Raw genomic sequence first — 26,410 nt, forward strand, 5'->3', positions numbered from 1 at the left:
TAGAGTGCTTTCCTAGCACATGTGAGGCACTGGGTTTGATTTTCAGCACCACATATTAAAAAAAATAAAGATTCATGGACAAATAAAAAAAAAAAAAACTTTAAAAAAAGACTGGGTGGGGCTGGCAAGTACAGGATCCCAAGGTCAGTAACAGCTGGGGCAGGAACACACCCAGTGCAGGCAACACTGCAGAGGACACAGCCCGGAGGCAGGGGTGGGAAGTCTGGACAAGATCTCTCTCCTTAGCTGGGAATGGTGGTGCACACTTGTAATCCTAGAGATTCGGGAGAGTGAGACAAGAGGATCACAAGTTTGAGGCCATCCTCAATAACTTAGGGAGACCCTGTCTCAAAATAAAAGGGCCAAGTATGTGGTTCAGTGATTAAGTCCCCCTGGGTTCAATTCTCAGTACCAAAAAAAAAAAAAAAAAAGAAAAACAAAAACCATATATTTCATATGTTACTTATTTTTACTTTCCCTTCACTCTCTAAGAAAGAAAATCCTAACTCTTTCTACCGTTCTTATTATAATTAACACACAATACCTCCTCTCTATTCAGTATTATGTGGTTTCCCTGCGGGCAGATTTCTGGTGTCCCGCAATCTGAGTGCCCACCCTGTTTATTCAGGGAAATGCTGCCCTACAGACCAGGGGTTCAGGTCCACAACACAGGCCTCGCTTCACACGCTGTAAACGAGGAGCTATCACTCACTCATCCTTGCATGTCGATGGATAAGTCATGGTTCCAAAACGCCCTCCGTGGTTTCAGTTCATCTCCTAGCAGTCTTCCAGCTGCAACCTGTGTGTAACTAAGGTGTTTCCCTGGGGAAGTTGCCCCATGGAGCAATTTACAAGACCTGAGTGGGGTCATGGGAGGCTCAGTCTGTAGCCCACTGATGAGCTCAGGTCACAACCTGGGACGTGTGCCTGGCATGGGAAGTGGTGACTGGGGCTGTGGGACTGAAGCCCTCAACCAGTGGCATTCGATGCTACGTCCAGGTGGGGACTGCAGATCTGGATGCAGCTACAGAGACCTAAGGTGGCCCCGACAGAACCGCTAGCTGAGGGGGAGAGATCCCACACACTGAGGTGTCCCGAGGTAAGCATGCCGTACTGAAGACTCGGTGCTGCACTGTGGCTTTCCCTGTCTACACACCCACCCTGCTACACCTCTGGGAAACACAGGAGGGTGACCCACAACTGAATGGCTCCCGTCATTGCCTTCTGTCCCAACAGACTGCAAAAGGAAGGTATCCTCCTCCCAAGAACTTTAGAACACACCAACTTAAACAGAAGTCTTGTCATTTCCTTCCTCAGCTGTACAGGTCACACAGAACAACTTAGTGTGTGAAGACAGAAATCACAGACCACAACGTCCCCGTCTTCACCACTGCTTCCTCCCTCACTCTGATCATCTCCATTCTTGCCTTCACTCTCATCCTGCTCACTCTGCTTCCCCACTCCTGCTTTCTCCCCTCCTTACTCTATTCCTTCTCTCCACCTGGCCATCCCCATTCCTGCTACTCCCTTCACCTCTGGTCAGTCTTTCTCCCCAGGCTCCTGCTTGTCCCCAACCTCCATGTATTTCTGCCTCTTTCTTCCCCACCCACGCTCTACCCCTGCCCTGCCTGCTGCAGACCCCTGTCCCCATGCTCTGGACACCCACATCCCTAGGCTCCTCCCTGAACTGCTCCCCGCTGGGCTCCCCTTGTCACCTGTTATGCCTCTTCCTGTCCCAGCACCACCGCTGCCCTCTGCCAGGCCTGCTGATAGTCTGCCCCCTGCTCCCAGGCTCTGCCTGAGGTCCCTCCCCTGTTTGGTCCCTTTCCCTATGTAGCTGCCCTTCACCGCTCTGGAGATTGAGAGTCTGGATTTCTCCCTTTGCTTTTCTCTCTGCTGCTTTATGGCTTCTTCTTTCACTCTCATGGCCTCTCTGCAACTCCCTCGCCATCCTCGCCCTTGCCATCTGCTTAAGGGTCTCTCTCTGTTTCCTCCTTTCTCTCATTTGCAGTCCATCTCTTTCTCCTGAGCCCTCTGCCCACACATCACAAGGAGGGGATGGACTGTGAAAGCACACACTCAGAGTCTGAAGAGAGTTCAAGCACCATGCCACACACCAAAATCCCACACAAGAGACTTACTGTCAGTAGCACATGGGCCAGGGAGAGCAGCAGCGTGTCAGTTCTTACAGAGTAGTTTTACAGCCTGCAATAGGGATTTTTATGCATGCTTAGGGGTTGCATCATGGGCTGGGGTGGGGTTGACCTCTTAGTAGTAGTCAGGTTTATGGGAAGCTACGCAGCATTGCCTCAGAATCACAACTTAGGAGCCCCATAGATAAAATGGTTTCTGACCTAAAATGGCAGATCTGATGCCAAAAGACTGTATTAGATACAGAAAATGAAAAATCCCCAAGACAATGTGAACTGGGAAAAGAAGTTAAAAAGAAGACCATGCACTGACAGCTTTTATCTCCTGATACATAGATTTTCTGGATGCCAACTGCAGACAGGGAAAAAGTATTTTATTACCCCTAAAGTAACAATCTCTAACAGGCAGTAATCCCTTTCAAAAACAGATCCTCTCCAGTTGCTGTCTTAAGATCCTTGACCCAGAAGGTTAAATTCCTAAGCCCTCAGAAAGACACTTTCACTGATTAATAGTACAGACCCCTTGCCGGGCGCAGTGGCGTGTGCCTGTAGTCCCAGCTACTCGGGAGGCTGAGGTGGGAGGATCTCTTGAGTCCAGGAGTTCTGGGCTGTAGTGCGCTATGCCGATGGGGTGTCCGCACTAAGTTCGGCATCAATATGGTGACCTCCCGGGAGCGGGGAGCCACCAGGTTGCCTAAGGAGGTGTGAACCGGCCCAGGTCAGAAACGGAGCAGGTCAAAACTCCCGTGCTGATCAGTAGAACAGACTCCAAAGTCCTGAGTGCCCAAGAAAAACTGATATGCTCACTGGACCACCCCCCTATATAAACCCAGTCCCTTTCTTTGTGCAGTGGCTCATTTCCCACTAGGGAACTGGGTCCACAGAGGCTATTCCATCCCTGCATCACCTGTTTCTGTGTGAAGCTTCCTTTCTGAATAAACAGTTGAGATGATTCCTGAGGTTTGCATCCTGCCTGGTATTTGTGTGTAACAGACTGCAATGTCTACCTCCAAGGGAGCACACCTGGTCAAGGAGGGCAGGGTCATGTGAGGGCAGGGCCAGGTAGCAGGACAAGGCTAGGTAAAGACAGAGACAGCTGAGGAAGACAAGGCTGGGTCCTCACGGACAGGTGAGGAGGACAGGGCAGGTGAGGAGGACATGGCTGGGTAAGGGCAGGGTCAGGCAAGGAGACAGGGCTGGGGCAAAACAGAGACAGGTGAAAAATGATAGAACTGAGGAAGGCAGGGCCAGGTAAGGAGGACACCAGCAGCCCAGGGCCTCTGTAGAATGAAGGAAAGCTTGCTGATCCGAGGTTTGCTTCCTGTCTCCACCCATGATTTGTGGGCCATGAGCACATACCACCAATTGACTCCATCAATGAATCCTGATTAAAGGAAAGCTTGCCGATTCCAGGTTTGCTTCCCATCTCCCACCTTCGTCATTTGTGCTAACACACGGGACTCTAGGGTTCATGGGGAGGTCTCCAGGAGAACTGGAGACCTGACTGGTGTCAAAGCCGCGAGTGAAATGATGAGGAGACAGTGGGCACAGACAGGTTGAGCAGAGATTCAAGGCTCAACTGTGGAGCAGCAGCAAGGTCGCAGAACAGGGTATGGAGCCTGCCAGCAGAGGATTGCCAAAGTGATCAGGGAGGAGACACCCAGAATGCTGGCAGCTTTAAGATAGGTAGGATGTCCTCAAAGCTAAGGAAAAATAAGAGGGAGTAATCAACTGTGCAATGTGCTACTGACAGGAAAAGAGGTATGAGGACAGGCCATAGCTGGGGGGGACAGTGCCTAGGTGGGCAGGGCCAGGTAAGAAGGCCAGGTAGCAGGACAAGGCCTGGTGAGGGCAGGGCCAGCCGGGAAAGACAGGGAAGGGTGAGGACAGGGCCCTGCAGGTTGGACACCGTCGGCTGAGGAGGACAGGGCCAGGGGAGGGTAGGGACGGCGCAGGCTGGACTGCAGACCCGGGCGGCCAGTACGCGCCTCCGCGGAGGACCCGCGCGCGCTCGGGAAGGCGGCGGTCGGCGGGGAGGGAGCGGCGCGGAGCGGGGCGTCCACGCGGTCCAGCCGCACACCAACTGGGACTCGCACCGGGGCTGCAGCCCATCCCCTCTTCGCAGAGAGGAAGTTGACTACGGGAGGAGGGCGCGGTGCAGGGACGCCGAGGTCTGTTGGGACCCAGGTCCCTGCTAAGGACCCGCCGGCCACAGTGAAGCGCAGAAACCCAGAACGAGGGAACTCACTCGCCGCGAGGTGACCTCTCCGAGATCCGCTCCGGCATCTTCACATGACCGTGGCGCACTGAGGGGTCAGGCCTGAGCCGCGAGCCTGGCGCTGGTGGGCGGGGTCGGAAAGGCTGGACCCGCAGAGCAGGACCCTGGAGAGCGCGGGCCTGGGCGAGGAACCCAGCCTGTGGGCGGGGGCGGGGAGGCTTGACGAGCAGGGGGCGGGACGCTGGGAGACCCTCCTGGACCCGGAAACCCCCGGCCGGTGGAGAGTGGGCTGGAGTTTGGGCTAGGAATGGAGAGCCAGTGCTGGGGAGAGACTTGCTAGCAGCTGAGTGGGGTTGAGGCGGTCCTGCATGGGAGTGCGGTGGTCCAGGACCTGGGCATGACCCAAAGGCGCAGGGTCCTAGTGGGCAAGCGTCTGGGCGAGGCCCGTGGTCCGATTATCCTGATGTCCCGCTTTCCACGACCTAAGGAGTTGAGACTTCCTGCGAAGTTGGGACGACACCCGAATGTAGGTCAGATCTCGCTAGGGGAGGGGCGGAGGGATTGGCATTGGGTGACTGGATGTAGTTTAGTTCTTGCTGTTACCAGTAATTTTAGCAATTAAATTCTAAAACCCTGAAATTATCTATGAAGTCGATGCGAATCATAGTGTGAAATGCAAATATGCCCGTGCAGAATGCATGATTTCACCTAGAGGCTCTCAGGATATAAATCCCCACTCCCTCCTGCCCCAGTGACTTACTTCATGTGGTCCCTGGAACTAAGCCCAGGGTTTGGTACCTGTCTCTGGGGTGAATGGCTGATAGAAGTGGATAGTGTGCTCTGATGGAAGTTGACATGACAGAATGCACACGCAAAGCATGTGGGCTTTTTCGTTTTTTCACAAGCAAACTTGCATTTCATGTGTATAGCATGTACATAGCAACACAGTAAATTTCTGCTCTTCTTAATTTTATATAAACTTTTTTGTAATGAGGTATTGAAACCAAGGGACACTTAACTACTGAACTACACCCCCAGCTCTTTTTAGTATTCTTTATTTTGAGACAGTGTCTCACTACCTTAATTAGGGCCTGGCTAAGTTACTGAGACTGGTTTTGAATTTTCTATCCTCCTGCTTCAGCTTCCTGAGTGTCTGGGATTACAGGCTTGCACCACCATACCCAACTATATATGACTTTCTAATATGTTCTAAACCCCAGAAATTCCTGACCTCAAACACCATTGGCCATCAACTGCCCCCTCCCCACACTAAGTCCCAGTTCATGCATCTGCGTTTTACCAGAGTCACTTGCAGGATCGACAGGTGCGCTGAAAAATTATAACAGGATTTAGACTCTTCAGTTTCGCCTGCAAATGTCCAATGGGTGAGTAAAAGCAAGAGTAAAGCCTTGGTGTTTTAGTCAGTTTTTTGTTGCTTTGACTAAAAGATCTGATCAGAACAATTTTAAAGGAGGACAAGTTCATTTGAGGGATCACAGTTTCAGAGTTCTTAGTCCATAGGAGGCCATCACCATTCATTGCCGCTTGAGAGGCAGAACATCATGTTGGAAGAGTGTGGCAGAGGGAAGAAGCTTGCATCATCAGGAAGCAGAGCAAGAGAGAGAGAAACTCCACTCTCCAGATACAAAATATATACCCCATAGCCATACCCCATTTCCACCTCCTCCAGCTACACCCTAACACTTCAGTTAATCCCCTTTGGATTAATTCAATGATTGGGTTAAGACGCTTACAACCCTATCATTTTTCCTCTGAAACTTCCTGCATTGTCTCACATGTGAACTTTTGGGTGACACCTCACATCCGAGCCATAACACTTGGCATCTCTGCCTCCATTTTGTACTTATCTCCTTTGCTTCAAGTCACCTTGGATTCTGGAAACAAGGTCTGATCAGGCAAATATCTTGTGTTGACCCCATCCCACCTACCAGGCAAGAGCAACTTCCTTGTTCAGGACAAGGCTCCACCTGGCTAATCCTGAGCTAATGATGGATCAGATTGAGACGGGATTTGCGAATAAAAGGAAAGATACTGAGTCTCAAAGGAAGAGCCCACAAACTGTCGTGGAAGATACAGGACAGGAAGCAGCAAGCAGCACTCAGGGAGGAGAACTGCAACTTTTCTTTGCAGGCCCAGAGGAGAACAAACTCCATATTCTGAGCACTGATCCACAGTTTCTCACAACACTTACAGACAATTTGGTGCCAAAAAATTTCTGGTCTACATGACAGAAGGCCATGCATGGAGTTTTCTAGCCGAAAGTGTGTTTACAGAAGCAAAAAGTGATAAGAGAAACCGGCTCATTTCACTTTTCACAGGCCTCCCATCTCTAGCCTTGATTGTGGCCTCCCAAAGCGTGTTGCCATTTCAACAGGGAGAAGTCAGGCTTCTAGAGACAGTTATTTACCATCCAAGAGGTAGGGACCTATGGTTAATAGGGTTTCCTGAAGAAAGGATGCAGAAGGGGAGGGGCACTGACCCTTTCCCCAGGCATTGGTTCATCAGTGAAGGGTTATGGAAAATAATATTCCTGTAAGAAAGTTCCCCAAGAAAAATGGAGGAATGGTGTGGCTTAGGAGGAGGGAGAGGAAATTAGCTAAATATTAAACCTCTCCCAGTGCACCCTTTCTCAACAACAATGGGCCCTGAGGGGAAAAAGCAAACTTTTATCCCTTCCCATGTTCATCCCCAGCATCTCCACCAAAAGCAAACATTTACCACTTCCCAACCCCAGAGCATCTTGAAGGATGGAGGCAAATACTGAAATGCTGGGCCCTGGACTTCGATCTTCCCCCATCGCAAATTAGTCCTAAATGAAGGCACAGCACATACTGAAACTCTGGGAAACAATAGATCCCAGAAAAAGAAAATCATTGGTGAGATTTGAGAACTCATCCCTCAGGATCTGGACTCCTATCTCCCCAGATAATAATGAGTATCAACCTTTTTACAACTACCTTCCTCAGATAAAGTTCTAACCTGTACAGCTAGTCCCTGACTGTCCTGCATGTGCGCAGCCTCCAATGAAACTACATAAACCCAAACGCCTTCTGAAACCTGGGGGCCAGCTCCATACCCAGGAAATGGGCACTCCCATGCCTGATCCATGGACCTCACTGCAGAATAAAGGAAAGCTTGCTGATCCAAGTTTGCTTCTGTCTCCTCCCTCTGTCACTTGTTGGCTATGAGTTTACCATCAGGATAACATTTTTGCAATTTCGTTTTACAATCTGATTTGGTTTTGCTACCTCAGAACCCCTGAAATGCATAAAGCATCCATGAAACAAATTGCAACTCTCCAGCAACATGTCCTTGGCCCATGCCCTTAACCCGTGTAACATGAGGGAAATACTCAAGCTCAGGGAAAACAGTGGAATTGGGTAGCTCAGACCTGGCTCCACTTCTAGTCCAGCAGCTAGCAACTCTCCCTCTATAAGTATTAGAACCTCCACCCAGGGGTTAGTCCCTTCCTCCAGAAATATCCAGTCTTCTCCCTTGTATGCATATGGCTTGCTCTACCTCAGAGGAAGCTCCTCTGGAGAAGGCTGTTATTCTTTCTTGAATATGTATCTACTTCCTAATTCAACCTCTGTGTGTGCCTTTGGCATGTGCTGAAATTCTTTTCAGTCATGTATGTCAAGAACACCCCTGAGTCAAATTTCCCTTTCTCCCTGGGAACACCTCAGACCCTTCATCAAGGACATCTCTTCCCCTGTGACAAGACCACAGCTAAAGATAATCACTTGCTTTGGCAGAAGGGAAAAGCCTTCCACTATGCAAACCCCAACACTTGCCCTCATTACACTTTTCTTCATTCTGTTTGTGTGTGTGTGTGTGTGTGTGTGTGTGTGTGTGTGTGTGTGTGTGTTGGCACGTGCTTGCCCAGTGGGGATTGAGCTCAGGGTCTTGCACGTGTACTGGTGGAGTCATAGCCTGACTGGAGTTATAACTCCAACCCCTTCATTTCCCTTTTCTAAAAAACCTCAAAGTCATTGTCATCTTCTTGAAGACAGGGCTAAGAAATCAGGTATTCTTTCTCTTCTATTTCCAATGTAGCTGTGGTGACTAAGTTTCATGCGTTCAATATTTCTTTTTCTTTTTGGTTTTTGGGGTAAGTGGTCTGACATGATTTGTTGAATTCCCAGAGTCAGGCCTCTGGCCTAGGACTTCTACAGCAAGATAAATAAAAATTAATTTTTCCTATTAAAATTGAAGAAAGGAATTCTCTACCCCTCCTTTTTTTTAATTTCACCTTAAAAAACTTTAAATTTAAACTATTTTCTCCTGTGTTTGAAATGAATATAAATTCTTTCGAAAACTGAATACGAGTGCTGTCTGCTTTATAACCCGGACAAGTCTATCAAGAACCTAAAAGCCATCTCTTAAAACATTCCAGTAACTGTGGCAGGGTAGGAACCTGACTCTTCAGGCATATTGCTGGACTTTGGAATCTCTTAGTGGATTGCCTGTGTTACCCACAACATTCCGGCTTAATGCTTTATTCAGTTACAAACTTTTCTTTTATCTCTCCTACCTTGGTGGGGATGATTTCTGAGTTGGGAGGCAAAATTGTTTCTAATCCTATTTTCCAACGCCATCTGTTGGCAAAAAGAGTGTGCACTCATCGGTTTTCAAGTAGTTGAGAGAAAATGGTGTCAGCTCCCAACACAAGTGACCTTCACAGCCACCTTTAATCCCTCACCAGAACTTGCTGAACTATTAAGTTCCAACCTAGGGAAGTCAACCTGCTCCAGAGGTCATCCAAGAGATTTGAGGAATGCAAAAGCAGAACAATCAGCCCCAGCTGGAGACTCCGTTTTAATGTTTCATCTTGACTTTGGGGCCCCCTGCATGTGCCTTGTCTATAGGAATGATCTCCAGTAATTTTGCTTTTAGAACATCTACTGTTTTAAAGCACAGCCTTTTATGTTGTGGTTAAGCAGCTCATGGTGATGTGAGTGACCACTGGCCTTAGCCCTGCTCGCCCCGCAAGCCAGATGTGGTCCTGGGAGGGTCTCTGGAGCTGAGCACAGGTGAGTGATCACCTTCAGGTGCACTGGGAATGGAAAGAAAATTTATGCTGGGCTTTAGGGAAACAGCGAAAACTGCGCATCCACGGAGACAGTTTCGCATTTCAGCTCCTACTTTGCGTCCCTTTCACCGGCCTGTGGCTCCACAAGCAGGGGCTCCAGGTCCCAGGAGTGGAATCTCCCCAGGCCCCGCCCCTGGGCGTGGCGCCCCACCCACCGCGGGGCGGTCCCCGCGCCTCGCGTCCTCTGGCCCCGCCCCATGCCCCGCCCCGCGACCCCGCCCACCCTCGGGGTCTCCTACCCCGCATCTCGCGGACGCTCTGCTTCTCTGGACCTGGAAGCGGATCGCGGAGCCCGGGTGGCAGCGCGGCGCGTGAGTTCTCTGTTCAGTGGCCGCGTCTCCTCGGTTTAGCCGGGTCGGCCTGCGGCCCCGGCGCCTGGCACGGACCCGCCGGGTTTGGGGCTCGGCCGCGTGGACGCTCCGCTCGGCGCCGCTCCCTCCCCGGCCTGGGCAGCGTTCCGGAGCTCGCGGTCCTCTGCTCTGCAGGCCAAGCCCTGCCTTCACCTGGCCCTGTTCCCCACCTGGTCCTGTCCTCCTCAGTTCTGTCCTCCCCACCTGGCCTTGTCCTCCTCAGTCCTGTCTGCCCTCACAGGACCCTGTCCTCACCCAGCCCTGTCTCCCTACCTGACCCTGCCCTCAACAACCCATGCCCTTCTACCTGCCCTGTCCTTACCCTGCCTTGGCCTGCTACCTGGCCCTGCCCTTACCTGACCCTTCCTTCCTTGGCCTGGTGTCCACCCTGCAGGTCTTTTCTCCACAGTCATTCTGGGCTATGCAGGAGGCGACCTGGGCAAGTGTGGTGACTTCCATGCTTCTCATGCCCCAGATTGCACCCCAGGGGACAGTGTGCTCCCCTGGAAATCCCATTCCAATCCATCCCCCTTCCTGTGATATGTGGGCAGTGGGCTCAGAAGAAAGAGATGGACTGCAAGTGAGAGAAAGGAGAAAACAGAGAGAGACCCTTAAGCAGATGGCAAGGGCAAGGATGGCGAGGGAGTTGCAGAGAGGCCATGAGAGTGAAAGAAGAAGCCATAAAGCAGCAGAGAGAAAAGCAAAGGGAGAAATCCAGACTCTCAGTCTCCAGAGAGGTGAAGGGCAGCTACATAGGGAAAGGGACCGAACAGGGGAGGGACCTCAGGCAGAGCCTGGGAGCAGAGGGCAGACTATCAGCAGGCCTGGCAGAGGGCAGCTGTGGTGCTGGGACAGGAAGAGGCATAACAGGTGACAAGGGGAGCCCAGCGGGGAGCAGTTCAGGGAGGAGCCTAGGGATGTGGGTGTCCAGAGCATGGGGACAGGGGCCTGCAGCAGGCAGGGGAGGGGGAGAGTGGGTGGGGAAGAAAGAGGCAGAAATACATGGAGGTTGGGGACAAGCAGGAGCCTGGGGAGAAAGACTGACCAGAGGTGAAGGGAGTAGCAGGAATGGGGATGGCCAGGTGGAGAGAAGGAATAGAGTAAGGAGGGGAGAAAGCAGGAGGGGGGGAGGGAGGCAGAGTGAGCAGGAACACCCCCTCCCAAGTTGGGGGTGGTAAAGTAACGATAGAGGTGAGGAAAGAAACTGCAAACTACTGTCAATGAGTCTTGTTATTTTAAAGTTACTGGGGTAACAGGATAGCCCCCTGATGCAGCCCAAAGACAGTGAGTGAATTGTGTTGAGGGTCACCCTCCTTCCTTGCCTGATTTGTGGTGTCACGTAGGGAATGTGTGAGATAGAAAGCACAACGTGTTTTTCCTTTTCTCACACTGAATGCAGCTGTGACCACTGGGCACACAGTTCTTCACCCCCGTCTCCCAAATGTGTGGGGGATTCTCCCCATCAACAAAGGGTTTCTGTGCCATCTGCCAAATTAGTGTTCTGTAATTATATTCATATCTGGCAGTTACAACCTGGATATCACATCAGATGGCACAGAACTTTCTTCTACAATACTGCCCCACTTGGTAAGTCACCTTAAGCCATTGGGACCCCCTGCTCAGGCCCTGTTATTTGGCTAGAGGGGTTCACAGCCCTGAAGGAAACATTGCACGTTTGTTTGTGTGCTTGTTATGAAGAAAGTGACACACAGGTTACAGAGGAACAGGTAGATGGAAGAGCGATGCCAAATATTAATTGAATGCAAGAAGGGTGTTTAGGGAACATGAGTTATCAGGGAGGAGTCTGCCAGAGAACTGGTCATTATTGGAAAAACCACATACATATGCATTTTGTGAATAGAGAGGAGGTACTGTGTGTTGAATGTCAAAGCAGCCGAAACAGGGTGGATTTTTCCTGTATCAGGCAGTAAAAGGAAGAGATCTTGTCCAACTTGTCCTCCCTTCTAAAGCTTGTGTCTCTCTGCTGCCTGAAGTGTGTATGTCCTTGCCCCTGGCTGGCGCTGACCCTTTGGTCATACACCTGCCATCCCTGTCTCACAGTCTGAAAATGGCATGGCATCCTTACCATGTGTACCATCAATTTTTCACACACAGAATTACTTTGATCATTGTCCCCAGAATACTAGCATTGAACATTTCCAAACAAATGAAATAAAATCTTCTTTTGTTTTCCATTCTTCTGTCTCTAAAACATAAAATACTTTATTAATTACATTTATCAGAATATGTATTCTCCTCTTAGAGTATATTTACTTTCTGAAAAGTGGTTTATACACTGTCATCAAATTCTGTAATAACATTTTCCAATCATCAGGCGAAACTAATGGTTTAATTTTCACAGTCTTTTGTGACTCACCATTTCTAAATCCATTTTAAATGTCTTTTCCTCATGTCTCTTTTCCTGTCAGTAGCACATTGCATAGTTGATGACTCCCTCTTCTTTTTCTTAGCTTTGAGGACGTCCTACCTATCTTAAAACTCTGCTGGCATTCATTGCGTCTCCTCACTGATCACTTCGGCAATCCTCTGCTGTCAGACTCCACACCCTGTTCTCTGACCTTGGTGCTGTGCCCCAGTTGAGCCTTGCACCTCTGCTCAGTCTGTCTCTGTCCACTGTCTCCTCATCATTTCATTCACGGCTTTGACACCATTCAGGTCTCCAGTTCTCCTGGAGACCTTCCCATGAACCCCAGAGGACCATGGCCAGTTATCTCAAGTCCATGCTGGGCTGCTAGTGAGCCTTTCCACCTTCATGCTCCACCTGGGAGCTCCTGAGCTCCTCAGATGCCTCTCTCCACAGTCATCAGCATCTCAGGTAGAGTGATCCTGTTCTTGGTTAGGCTTGATTGGACAGCTCCATGTGTATGAAAATACAATATATTATGATACTGGTAAGTTTTATACTTTAGAGGAGAAAGAGAAACATCATAAGGCTTTTTCAGATGGGCCAGGAAACTAGAGGTCACACTGCTGTTGAGGCTTGTGAGAAAGACGTGGGAAGACCTGGGTCCTGGTTGCTCTGCTTCCCCAGGGCCTCTGCCCTTGTTCCTGCTGTGTCCTCTGCTCACTCACCTTCAGCCACACAGACCTCTTTTCTTTTCTTGCCACAAGACTGCTCCAGCCTCAGGGCCTTCACTGAGTCTTATGCCCCTGCCTAGCCCTCTGTGGCCTCTGGGCTGCAGGTGGCCAACATCTAGGGTCTTTGTTATGACATCACCTGTTCCATGGAGACTCCTGTGACCTCCTCAGCTCCTGTAACGCTCCAGCCACACCCTGCCCCACCTCTGGTCCATGCAGCCTGCTCTGCCTGTTTCCTTCTGCTCCTTCACTGTCCACTGTCTGGCTCCTGTTGAGAAGAAGGCTCCAGGAGAGGGGCAGAGCCAGCAGGTGGACAGTGACCTGGGCTTGCCCCTCTGGAAGATGCTCAACCCTGACTTCTCATGGGAGTGCTGAGGCATTTTGCAGTAAGTCTGTGCACTAACTGGACTTCCTATTGATGGAGTAAACTGGTGCCTGACATTAATGACATTTAAGGTTTGTCCTCTTCTGTGTGCAGCATTGAAAACCAGACTGTATCTTCCATCCTGAAGGCAGAGATTAGCCTGAGATCCAAGAAGAGGTGAGGGGGACTTTGCTGTGGATCAGTTTGGTCAGGACCAGGCTGTGTCCTGAAGGAGAGCCCAATGCTGTCCAGCTCCCCACTGCTGCAGCCTGTGTGGGCTTCACCCCAGCAGGAAATGAGTCACAAAGAAAGGAGTCAGAGAAGTCTCCTGTGGGGCTTCCTGCAGGAGTTTACTGTGCCTGGGTTTCTGTGATTTTGTGGGCAGCTGAGAACCATCTTCCAACATGCTGTGGTGCCCAGCTTCCTCGTGTGTGTGGCTGTAGCACAGGAAGGGGGTGTGTTCATTGTGAGCCTTAAACTATGTTTCTACCATCCAGGATTGCCTTCTAAAGACTTATAGATTGCCTGAGGAAGCAGCTCTGAGGAAGAGGAGGGAAGAAAAGGAGTCAGGAATGGCTGTCACTGAGGTAATGTTTTCTGGTGGTCCTGAGTCCATTTGCAGTTCTCGGGGAGGGAGATGCTGGCCTCATGTGACTGTAGCTTCCTACCTGACAGGTGTGTCTGCACCCCCTGGGCTGCCCTCAGCCCCTCTCCTGTGCACTTAGATTCCATCCCACTGTGACCCAGTAGCTGAGAACCCATGAGAAGGTGCCACATGGGGAGGTCCTGGGAATCCTCTGTTATTTGTGTTGACCTTTCAAAGAGTGAGCATGCTGTGTGGGTGTTCCTGTCCTCTACACCACATCTCTCTGCTCTAGAGCTCACTCTTCCCTTCCTTTTTCTTCTGTTGTCTTTACTTGGCACTTTTCCCCTTGAAGTGCACAGTTAGTTGACCTGGGTTTCTTTGTCCTTGTTGTAAAGTCTCACTACCCAAATGTCCTCCTTTTGATTTTTCTTCACTATATTGCATAAGTTTTGGTGTATTTGTTTTCATTTGGCTTTTGTTTCTGGTATTTTTTGAATTCTTTTCCTGATGTTATCATTGGTTAGTTAAGCATGCAGTATTTCATTCCCTGATACTTGGGGATTTTTCTCCAGGGTTTGGCTTCTGTATTTAATCCATTGTGCACAGTAACACATTTGTAGTCCTTTCAATCATCTGAAACTGAATTTTAAGATTGTGACCTTAACTGTCTCAAAAGAAAAAATAGATAGAGCTGGGTAGGGGCTTAGTGGTCAAGAATCCTGGTGTCAATCCCAGTAGCAAAAACAAAACAAGACTGAGTGTGTCACTTAGTAGTGAAGCACCCGAGTTCAGTCCCCATTACTAGAAATCGGTTTTATTCTTTTTTAAGGTGAGGCTTGTACCTTCAGCCTTGCCCCAGGCCTCTGGTTCTGCACTGGGCTGGGAATGTGCTGGCAGTAATGGGGGCGCCTTCTGTGCCTGCTCCTGCCTGTGCACCTGAAGATCATGATGGAGCCCTGGACTTGTTCTGCTTCTCTCACTTAGGAAACCTGCTGTCAGTTTTCACTGCACAGTCTCTGTCCCTAAGTCTCTGATTGCTCAGGTTCAGCTCTGATTCCAGGACACCTGGGTTGGGCTTTGCTCTGCTGCTTTGCACTTTCTGACCCGAGGTGAGTTTTGAAGGATATCTTTGACTCGGTTGTGTGATCAGGATCCTGGACCTTTCTTCCTCTCCTGGGCTGTTGTTTTTCTAAGTTAGTGTGTGTAAAGCATTTAGAAAAATGTGGGCACATGGGAGTGTCACCCCTGAGTCTCTGTCCATGCTGTCCTTACCATGCTGTTGAGATTCTCCTGTTGTCCAACCAGGGTGGACTTGTCTTCTCAGGCAAAGACCATGCTTACCTAGACCCTGAACATCACCTGGTATGTGGAACACAGGGTCTCCACTCATAGACACAGCCCGTGTTGCTCTTCTATTTGCACATTTCTTTTCCTTTCATATTTTTAAGTGGAAATTGAACCCAGGTCTCCTCTACATAAGCAGAACTCAGTCCTTGTTTGTTTGTTTGTTTGTTTGTTTTTGTAAACAGGGAGGATTTGCTAAGTTGCTGAAGCTGGCATTGAACTGGTCATTCTCCAGCCTCAGTCTCTCATGTGTGGGATAACAGGTGTGCACCACAGTGCCAAGCTACTATTTTTCTTGTGTTCTCCACAAAGGGAGAAATTTGTACAGATTTAGGGAGTATCATGTCTAAGGAAAAGGATAATAAATCACAACTCAAGAGCTATAACATGCTCAAAAATACCAGAACATGTGCGAGCATAGGAAAAGTCAGCTCAGTTTCTCTTTGTGTGCATGGCACACACAGAAAGCCTCTGTGATCCCAAATGAGTGAAGGTTTTCCCCCACACATCAAGCAAGCAGTTCTCCAGAGGGCAACTTGTCATTTCACCTCTTCCTGACATTGTCTGTAGAAATACGTGGTGACCCCTCCCGCTGAGGTCTCTGTCCCACAAAAATGTCCCCTTTTCAGATGTCAGTCTTAGGCAAAAGTAGGGCTTGTGATTCTGAAAGACCTGCTGTAAATAGGGGTGACCTTCATCCCATTCTCACATTTATAAGGTGATCAGAGAGCTTCATGAAACTGTGAAGCACTTACATCCATTTGTCTTTATTGTAACTCATGTTCAGAAGCTGCAGGTGAACCAAGGATGGGAGAGATGTGTAAGCTGAGGTGTGAGGGAAAGGACGTGGAGCTCACAGGACGTCTCTGGGTGGGTCTCCCTCCAGGAACCTTTATCCATGCGTTGATCTGAACGTCCCTTGAACCCCATCCTGTTGAGTTTTTAGGGAGGCTTCATTACGTAGGCAGGATTGATTACATCAAGGGTGTGGGTGATCAGGTGGGACTTGAGTCCCTCTCCCTTCCCTGGAGGTTAGGTGGCAGGACTGAGTGTTACAACTGCCTCTCCTGCCTGAGGCTTTCTGGGGAGCAGCCCCTTCCTGAAGTTCTCTAGGGGCCTCCAGTCACCAGTCTTCTCACTGGCATAGAAATCTTTCTTGGCACTCCAGGGATTCCAGGTGAGCTACATATCAGCAAACAGACAAATACCAAACGTGTTCTGTAACCTCACAGTGCAGATCTCACTCACTTCAATAGATGGATGCTTAGGGTTCACCGTACTTCTCATTTATTCTTAATTTACTTATTCACAGTAATGGGATTGAACCTAGGGCCCCTCCACCATTACATCCCTCCTCCTTAAGCTCTTCATTCTCAGACAGGATCTTGCTGTGAGTCTCAGTCTGGCCTGCAACTTACAATGTTCCCACCTCAGCCTGGGTTCCAGCTGGGTTCCAAGCAGGTGCCACCATGCCTGGCTGCTCTGGTTCACATTTCACATGAAGACTACAGCTGTCCCCACTGCCCCATTGTGAAGCCTGTTTTCATTTCAGGGTCTGCTGACATTCAGGGATGTGGCCATTGAATTCTCCCAGGAGGAGTGGAAGTGCCTGGTTCCTGCCCAGAGGACGCTGTACAGGGAGGTGATGCTGGAGACCCACAGGAACCTGGTCTCCCTGGGTGAGCTGGACTTCCCCCTGAGGCCGGGTCTGCCCTGTCGCCCTTTGTCTTTGGGATGCTCTGCATTGCTGACTGAAGCCCTACTGCCTGTGAAATGAGAGCTCCACAGTGTGGCCTCTGTACCTGGTCTGTCCCCTTTCTCCAGAGGTCCTGCCCCCTTCATGGTCCTGCAGGGGTGGTTCCAGGGCTGAAGTACAGCATAAAGCCCATGGCCGACGGTTAAAAGTACCCAGTTCCCCATCTTCTGTCCCTGTGCTTTGATTCAGTGGTTCTTGGAGGACAGGTAGATAGCTACATTTTATAGAGAAATATTTTCTGTATCGCTCTGTAATGTCTCCCTCTCATGTACAGATAGTTGGGTCTGATTTCTGGGACAGCCACAGTTCATCACCTTCCTTTTTCTTTACAAGCAGGAATGTGTCCTTTAGACCTGAGTGTCATGTCCTTGTTGGATCAAGGAAGGCAGCCCTGGCCTGTGGATGGCCAAGTGGAAATGTGCAACACACCACGTGGGTGGGCATGTGTGGCAGGTGTGAAAGCAGGTAAGAGCTCATGTGCCCATCAAGAAGTGTTGGGGAGCTTTGGCAATGGGAGGGTCAGAATAAAGGTGAAGTTCATTTCCTGGCCTTTATATGCAAGGAATTTGGTGTCAAGCTCCATTCCCCTTTTTCCTTCCTCTCCTTCCTCCCTCCTCCTGTCCTAAAGTTTCTTCTATGTATACAAAGATGAATTCCCCTTTGGGATCTTTACATGGTTTTGTTGAATTCATTCCATTTTTCTTCCCTTTCCTTCCTCCCTCCCTCTTCTCCTCCACCCCTGATCTTCCTGTATCTTTATGATATCCCATCACTACCTCAGTGACCTTTTCTCCTTATTTTACTCTAGTTGGTACATATGAGAGCAACCATTCGACCCTTAGTTTCTGTCTGCATTCTTTCACTTAGCACAGGATTGTCCATATCTATCCCCTAGCAAATTTGGTTATTTCATTCTTCTTTTACCTCTAGGTTTTTTGAAATAAGTGCTGTGACGTGTTCAAAAATGTGGCGTATTTTATTTATTATTTATTTATTTATTTATTATTGTGGTGTGGGATTGAACCCAGGTCTTTGTGCTTGCAAGGCAGGCACTCTACCTACTATATCCACAGCCTGGCATATTTTATAGTAAAGTCTCACAGTTGCCTTTGTTAATAAGATTTATCTTCCTTCTCTCATGAGTATAATGAAATCGTGCTTTTCTGATCTATTCACCTCCACCTGCCTCTAGAAATCCAATCGATTAAATTCCTAAAATCATCGCAGTTTATTCCTCACAGTTTGGGGTCTGCAAGTCCACAATCAAGGGTCCCCATTGAAGTAGTTGATATAGCATCAGTGTTGTGATCAGAGTTTATTAAAAACTAAGCTTCCTTGTTTAAAACATTGAATTACATGTAATCCAACTTACTTTCTTTGAAAGTCCTATTCCATTTTTTTTCCTTAACAATAAAAATCAACCATAACCCCCATGACTGTTTTCAATCAAGTATTACTTTTGATATAACATTACATATTTCAGTATAAGACACATATTTACCTTGTGTAATTAGTCATAAACTTTTGGTTCCTATGTCTCCTAGACATTGCTCCAGAATGTGTCATCAAGGAATTTCCACCAAAATGGAAGAACAGTATGGGAGAAATATCCCACCCAGTGACATTGCAGACACATGAGATCCATGTCATTGAGGGATTGTGCTTCATGGAAACCCTGAAAGGTACATGGGACTTAGAGTGTCACTGGAAAAATGTCAGAAGATGTCACACCGGATTCCGCATGACTGGAAAGGAAAGTTCCCCTGGTGGCAGAGATGAACATGAAGGAAAGGATGCAGGGAAGACGCTCATCGACTGTTGGCTTGGATTGAGATTTCAGTCATACCAGCCTGAATCACAGCCCTTTCAAGATGATGGGAACCTTCATAAATGGAATGACAGTGAACAGACTATCAACAGTATTTCCCTGCTTCCTGCCCACCAAAGACTTCCTTCTAGTATTAAAGCAAATATTTCTCATAAATATGAACATGATTTTATAGATTCCTTTTTATTTGTGCAAGAACGGAAAACAGACATTCCTTCAGCAGCTTACAAAGGTAATGAGTTTGGGCAATTGTTTAATCAAGACTCACACTGTATCAGACATCAGACAATCAATACTGGCAAGAAACGATTTACATGTGAAATATGTGGCAAGGTCTTCAAGCAAAAATCAAACCTTACTAGTCATTGTAGAATTCATACTGGAGAGAAACCCTACAAGTGTACCGAGTGTGGGAAGTTATTCAATCACATTTCACACCTTGCACAACATTGCAGAGTCCACACTGGAGAGAAACCTTTCAGATGTGATGAGTGTGGCAAGGTCTTCAGTCACAAGTCCTACCTAGCAAACCACCGGAGAATTCACACTGGGGAGAAACCTTACAAGTGTGATGCATGTGGCAAGGGTTTCAGTCAGATTTCACACCTGGCAAGTCATCGTAGAATCCATACTGGAGAGAAACCTTTCAAATGTAATGAATGTGGAAAAGTCTTTCACCAAATTTCACACCTTGCACAACATCGAACAATTCATACAGGAGAGAAACCTTTCAAATGTAATGAGTGTGGCAAAGTCTTCAGTCGCAACTCATACCTCATTCAACATCTGATAATACACACGGGGGAAAAGCCGTATAAATGCCATGAGTGCAGCAAGGTCTTTAGTCACATTTCACACCTTGTACAACATCGGAGAATCCACACTGGACAGAAACCTTACAAATGCAATGAATGTGGCAGTGTTTTCAGTCATAGGTCTTCCCTAGCAAATCATCAGAGAATCCACACTGGAGAGAAACCTTTCAAATGCAATGAGTGTGGCAAGGTCTTCAGTCGCAATTCATACCTAGCAGAACATCTGATAATGCATACTGGGGAGAAGCCTTACAAATGCAGTGATTGTGGCAAGGTCTTCAGTCGCAATTCACATCTTGCATGTCATCGCAGAATCCATACTGGGGAGAAACCTTACAAATGTAATGACTGTGGCAAGGTCTTCAGTCAAAATTCCTACCTAGCATGTCATCGCAGACTCCATACTGGGGAGAAACCTTACAAATGTAACGACTGTGGCAAAGTCTTTAGTCTGAATTCATCCCTAGCACATCACCGGAGGATTCATACTGAAGAGAAGCCTTAGACATATAATCACTGTGTGCAAGGGTGGTGGCTCACTTTTAATCCCAGCTACTTTGGAAAGAGGCAGGAGGATGACAAGTGCAAATCTTGCCTGAAGAACATGGGCAGACTGCCTCAAAATAAAGAACTGGGGATGTAGCTCAATGGGAGAATGATCACCTAGCATGTTGGTGTCCCTGGGTTCAATCCCCAAACCCAAATCAGGAAGAAACACAACAAAACAAAACAAAACCCAATGTCATAAATGTGCTGAGATCTTCAGATTGAGTTCTCCCATACCAAGCAGTTGTGGTACAGAGAAACCCTATAAATGTGATGATTGGCAAAGCCTGTAGGTTGTATCTGTCCAATCGTGTGATCCACACCAAGAGGGCATGGAAGGTGTTCACTGACATTTCCTACCATGCACATTGTTAAGATCCCATCTTAGAGAAGAAGGCACAAGTGTATTAGGCAAATTCTCAGCATTCACTCCATGCAAGACCACTGAGAGTTCCTAATGGAGAAAGTATCTCCCATGTGTAATGAACATGCAGAGCCTTAGGCCTCATTTCAAGCTTAGTAACCTTCAGTGAGTCAGTGATGGAGAGGCACCTTATCCATGCATTGGATGTAAATAGGCCCTAAGGTAAAAGTCTGTCATTAAGACAGACTGGCCAGGTTTGTCTCCAGCAGATGTACAAATAGTGACAAATCATTAGTGTGCCCTCAACCCTCTGTACACATCGGGTGAGGCACAAAAGCATAATGACTTTGGCTAAGCCTGTCTTCGGTGCTCCTGTTTCCAGACATGAGTTGATCCTCCACAGAAATGTCTGCATGTGCCAAGGTCTTCTGGCACAGTTCACAGCTTGCACACCATTGGAGAAGAGGTTCTGGAGATATAGCTTGAATGCAAGGAAGGGAGTCATGAGTCATGAGTACAAGCAGTAGTCAAAGTCCATGCTACAGAGCAACATCTGCAAAACTCAGAGCACATAGGACAAAGGCTTCCAGGCCTCAGAATCCAGTGGGCATTAAAGGGACATCTTTGAGAAACCTGTACAAGAGTCCTGTGCATGATGGAGATTAAATCCAAGGGCTTAAATCCCTGGAACAGAATGATTGACTCAGAGTGCAACCTTCAACGTGTCAGAAATGTGCTGATTTTTTTGGTCAAACATTTGTGATTTTGTTGTCCTGAGAAGATTTATTCTGGTGAGAAGTCAGACAGACACTGTGACCCTGGATAGTTCATTCATCAAGGGAGTGTCCTGAGCATTCACCAGTGATTCCATCCTAGAAGACTGTGAGAAATGTACTGGAGTGTGACATTATTTCCCAATTCTCACATAATACTCCATGTCAGAATTCATAGAACAAGTCTCTGATTCCGGAAGATTAGCTGCTGGTCTTGCATACTGTGGAATAACTACAAGTCAGAACCTGTTAAATGCCATGACATGTCAAAGTGCAGGGATGTTTGAGCAGTATCAGTTATCTTCAGGCTGTAACGTGTCTCTTTCATAGAGATTTCTTGGCAAGATACCTTGCTCATCTTGGGTTCTGTGTCTTATAGAGCTATCATGGTTGTGTTCAGAAAGGAATCTGTGGGAGCAAAGGCCTTACTTCATGAATGAGAGTCACTGCTGTCCTTGTTCCTGGAGGAAGAGGACACTACTAAAATTCAGTAGTGTCTGCACAAAGGAGTATTTGGAAGGGGCTGAGCAGGATGTAGAGTTAGGATGTTGGTCGTCCTGCTTGCTGTGGTCTGTGCACCCTCGTCCACGTGATCCAGTGTGGGATGCAGGTAAGGAACCCTCTACCAACTGCCTGAAGAAGGGCAGCCAAGACCATAGGGACTGGCTTTGTGTTGAAGAAGAGGACTGTGTTCCTAGGGACTATCTAGGTCCAGGAAGAATGCAGGGAAACGGTGGCCACCTGCTGCATTTAATGACCACAGATGTTTAGCATGATTGGTGAGCAATTTTTCTAGTTCTTGTTCTTGTAACTGAATAGTTATCAGAGAGAAGAGACCAACATTAAGAACCAAAGCAGCATATTCTTCCTGAGGAATCACTTTTACCTGCTGATGCGACATTTGCATCAGAATCTACATGGTAATTAACAATATAATCTTTTCACATAAGTCTGAGTGAATCATGTTTCTTCTACAACACAATTTTGTTGCACCTCAGTGGGATTCTTTATATTAGCAATTTACCATGCACCATTAGTGTCCTAAGGTTCAAAGAGATTTCTAACAGATTTTCTTCTTCCATGGTGGATTGAACAGATAATCATGCTTTGTACCTGAGTTATTCTGTGCTCTGCCCTAGAGTAAATATGTAGGAGGATGAAAGTTCCACCAAAGTGCTTCTTCAGACATGGACACCTGAGAGTCTGCATCATTGTTGATGAGTGTGCACCTTATACTACATTTTCCTTTCCCCTCTCCCTCAGTACTGGACATTAAGCCCAAGGCCCACTTAACATTGAGGGACATCCCTAACCCCTTTATTTGTTTTATTTATTCATTGGTTTATTCATTAATGTATTTATTTCAATCTTGGGGCAGGTCCTTGCTGAGTTGCCCAGCCTGGTATTTATTGTGCATCCTCCATCCTTAGTCTCACTAGTCCCTGGGATTACCAGCATACACCACCATCGTTACTATGTTTTTCAGTGTCTCTCTCTTGTTTGCCAACTAAGACACACAGAAAGCATCATTTTCCACAAAGCAAAAATAAAAATATAGTAAGGGTATGTAATAATGTGGGCATTAAAGATAAAATAGCATGTGTCATTTTTGAGTTCTCTATGAATAATTTGTAAAGATGAATGTAACCAACTTTCCTAGCATACATAATGGGAATATTTAGTTTGTACTCTTATCTTTATAGGATGATTGTTACCCTGTACTTCTGTCCTCCTGAAAGGAACACATATTCTGGTTGGTTTGCCAATGATGCCAGCACCATAGCCTGATGTGTCCACCACAGAATGAGACTTTCTGGGGGAGTGTGGTACACCTGAGCTGTTCCAGTTGTGGACCCAGAGGGCAGAAAATGGTGACTGGTTTGTATTTTGACAGGGAGGCTGGAGCGTGGGCACCTGGGTGCGCTTCAGACATCAGCTTCTCCTGGGGAATTTAACATCTTACCCAGTGGAGAGAGGATGGCAGCGGTGGCAGGACAGGTGTGCACAGTCCCACGTCAAGGGCTAGTCAAGCCCTGTGGTCCCTGAATGTTTGCTCTTGGTTCTTTACACCTGTTGCTTTGGGAGGCTCCGGTTTTCTTCATGCTCATGGTTTGCCATATTCCTCTTCCTGTCGCACACCCAGCTCCCATTCCACAGTGAAGTTGTTGGAAACACTTTGGAAGTACTGCTTTGATCAGTTGCCTAATTTGTTTTCAGTTAAGAGGTTTACAAATGATGGTAAGTCATCCATATGACTAAACAGTTTTACAAGAAGAATATTTTTCCTGAGGTATAAGATCTCACTTTCAGAGTATGATCTAAACCAATATGTTATATGGCTTATTTTTAAGTCAAAACTTTTTATTTCTTGTTTTTTGAAGTTTTACTGTTTCCTAAAATTTATTCATTTATTTATTTATTTTTTGGCACAAACAAAGGTTTATTTAGGAAAGTGGAGACACATTCAAGGAAGACTATGGGCTATCTCGACAGTGAGAAGCTTTTAGGACAAAGCAAAGAATACATATACAATGGAGAATGTGGGCCATCTTCAGAGAGAGAGAGAGAGAGAGAGAGATACACATACACAGCAATCTTAACCCATTGGTGTTGGGTATTCATATTTATAGAGGGGTGGTTGCTAGGGGTTAGACAAGAGGTGGAGTCAGGGTAGATTTTCCCTGCACTGGCACATGGCCCTCATGTTACTTTTGCAGGCAAAAGCATGGGTCAAGGGCTAAGGACTTGGGATGGGTTGTTCAGAAAGGCTTGTTTTGCATTTCAGATGTTCTTGGTCATTTCCTGAATTCCAGTTGCTCCTGGGAGCTTTTCCTTCCTGCCAGAATATTTTTCCTTTTCTATATCCTCAAATTTCTGTCTCAGAAATAATTTCTCTTCTTCATTTGTTTTTTTTTGGAAGAGTTCGAAGAGCAGTGGTCTTAATTATTTATTTGGGATGATTCCACCATGAGGTCATCTAATCTTGGGCTTTTCTTTCCTGGGAGATTTTGGATTACTGATTCAATCTTCTTCCTTGCTATTCATCTGTTTCAATTCAGTCCTAGTCAGCATTTCCAGGAGTTGACCCGTCTCTTCTAGTTTGTCTAGACAGTCAATTGTACAGTTGTTCATAGAGGTATTTTATGTTCCTTGACATTTCAGTGGCCTCCTTTTTGATTTGTAATTTTATATATTTCAGCTCTCACTCTTTTTTTTCCTTAATCTAGCTAAAGCTCACCAATTTTCTTTATTTCTTAAAAAAGATAACCAACCCTTAATTTTGCCCATCTTTTCTATTATCTTTCTAGTCTGATTTATTTCTGCTCTAAACTACTCTATTTCCTTCCTTTGGCAATCGTTAGACTTAGTTTGTTTTTTCTTTCTAGTTCCTTAAGGAGTGAAATTGGTTAGAGATACTTTTTTTTTTTTTTTGAGGTAGGTATTTTTTTAAATTAAAAATCATAAATTTACATAGGGCAATGTTGTTTGATTCATTCTGTTATTATTTTCCCTTCCCCCCACCCCTCCCACCCCTCTTTTCCCACTATACAGTCCTTCCTTCCTCCATTCTTACCACCCTCCTTATCCCTAACCCTAAACCTAACCCTAACCCTAACACTAACTCCTTCTACCCCCCATTATATGTGCTCATTTGCTTATCGGAGAGATCATTCGTCCTTTAGGTTTTTGAGATTGGCTTATCTCACTTTGCATGATATTCTCCAATTTCATCCATTTGCCTGCAAATGCCATAATTTTATCATTCTTCATGGCAAAGTAATATTCCATTGTATATATATGTGACAGTTTCGTAATCCATTCATCAACTGAAGGGCATCTAGGTTGGTTCCACAATCTGGCTATAGTGAATTGAGCAGCTGTGAACATTGATGTGGCTGTATTTCTGTAGTATGCTGATTTTAAGTCCTTTGGGTATAGGCCAAGGAGTAGGATAGCTCAGTTAAATGGTGGTTCCATAACAAGCTTTCTGAGGAATCTCCATACTGCTTTCCAGAGTGGCTGCACTAATTTGCAACCCCACCAGCAATGTATGAGTGTACCCTTTCCCCCACAGCCTCGCCAACACCTGTTGTTGCCTGTGTTCTTGATAATCGCTATTCTAATTGGGGTGAGATGAAATCTCAGGGTAGTTTTGATTTGCATTTCTCATTACTAGAGATGTTGAACATTTTTTCATATATCTGTTGATTGCCTGTACATCTTTTGTGAAGTGTCTGTTCATTTCCTTAGTCCATTTGTTGATTGGATTATTTGTATTCTTGGTGTAGAGTTTTTTGAGTTCTTTATAGAATCTGGAATTTAGTGCTCTATATGAAGTATGAGTAGCAAAGATACTCTCACTCTCTGTAGGCTCTCTCTTCCCATTACTGATAGTTTCCTTTGTTGAGAGAAAGCTTTTTAGTTTGAATCTATCCCACTTGCTGATTCTTGCTTTTATTTCTTGTGCTATGGGAGTCCTGTTAAGGAAGTCTGATCCAAAGCCAACAAGGTGAAGGTTTGGACCTACTTTTTCTTCTATAAGATTCAGGGTCTCTGGTCTGATTCCGATGTCCTTGATCCATTTTGACTTGAGGTTTGTGCAGGGTGAGAGATAGGGGTTTAATTTCATTCTGTTGCATGTGATTTTCCAGTTTTCCCAGCACCATTTGTTGAAGACGCTATGTTTTCTCCATTGCATATTTTTGGCACCTTTGTCTAGTATGAGAAAATTGTATTTATTTGGGTTTCTGTCCCTGTCCTCTATTCTATACCATTGATGTACCTGTCTATTTGGTACCAATACCATTCCGTTTTTGTTACTTTTGCTTTGTAATAGAGTTGAAGATCTGGTATTGCGATACCCTCTGCTTCGCTCTTTCTACTGAGGATTGCTTTAGCTATTCTGGGTTTCTTATTTTTCCAGATGAATTTCATAATTGCTTACTCTATTTCTGTAAGGTACGTCTTTGAGATTTTAATTGGAATTGCATTGAATCTGTATAGTACTTTTGGTAGTATGGCCATTTTGGCATTATTAATTCTGCCTATCCAAGAACATGGGAGATCTTTCCATCTTCTAAGGTTTTCTTTAATTTCTTTCTTT

General features: G+C 46.7%; 4 protein-coding genes across 8 annotated transcripts in view; 2 read left to right on the plus strand and 2 right to left on the minus strand.

Annotated features, from left to right (window-relative positions):
- The window catches only part of LOC306648249 (uncharacterized protein), a 74,635-nt gene extending 72,888 nt beyond the window's left edge, over positions 1-1,747 (minus strand). The window contains exon 1 of the mRNA XM_079118202.1: positions 1,716-1,747. The gene's annotated coding sequence lies outside the window, so the exon portion shown is untranslated. The remainder of the gene's footprint in view (positions 1-1,715) is intronic.
- LOC306648236 (uncharacterized protein) overlaps positions 1-20,334 on the plus strand; it is a 72,994-nt gene extending 52,660 nt beyond the window's left edge. The window contains exons 1-4 of one of the 3 annotated variants that reach the window (XM_079118172.1): positions 13,772-13,881; positions 16,777-16,903; positions 17,314-17,445; positions 18,525-20,334. In XM_079118172.1, the coding sequence (XP_078974298.1) occupies positions 13,867-13,881; positions 16,777-16,903; positions 17,314-17,445; positions 18,525-20,128 (1,878 nt within the window). In that variant the 5' untranslated portion in view covers positions 13,772-13,866 and the 3' untranslated portion in view covers positions 20,129-20,334. Of the gene's footprint in view, positions 1-13,771; positions 13,882-16,776; positions 16,904-17,313; positions 17,446-18,524 lie in introns of those variants that run through there. The other 2 variants (XM_079118173.1, XR_013760337.1) reach the window with 2 other exon arrangements.
- Positions 1-26,410, plus strand: part of LOC306648285 (zinc finger protein 320-like) — a 182,013-nt gene that overhangs the window by 145,169 nt on the left and 10,434 nt on the right. The gene's annotated exons all lie outside the window — the stretch shown is intronic.
- The window catches only part of LOC306648229 (uncharacterized protein), a 57,685-nt gene that overhangs the window by 8,461 nt on the left and 22,814 nt on the right, over positions 1-26,410 (minus strand). The gene's annotated exons all lie outside the window — the stretch shown is intronic.

Source organism: Sciurus vulgaris (genome assembly GCF_902686455.1).
Source record: "Sciurus vulgaris genome assembly, chromosome: 17".
Lineage (NCBI taxonomy): Eukaryota > Metazoa > Chordata > Mammalia > Rodentia > Sciuridae > Sciurus > Sciurus vulgaris.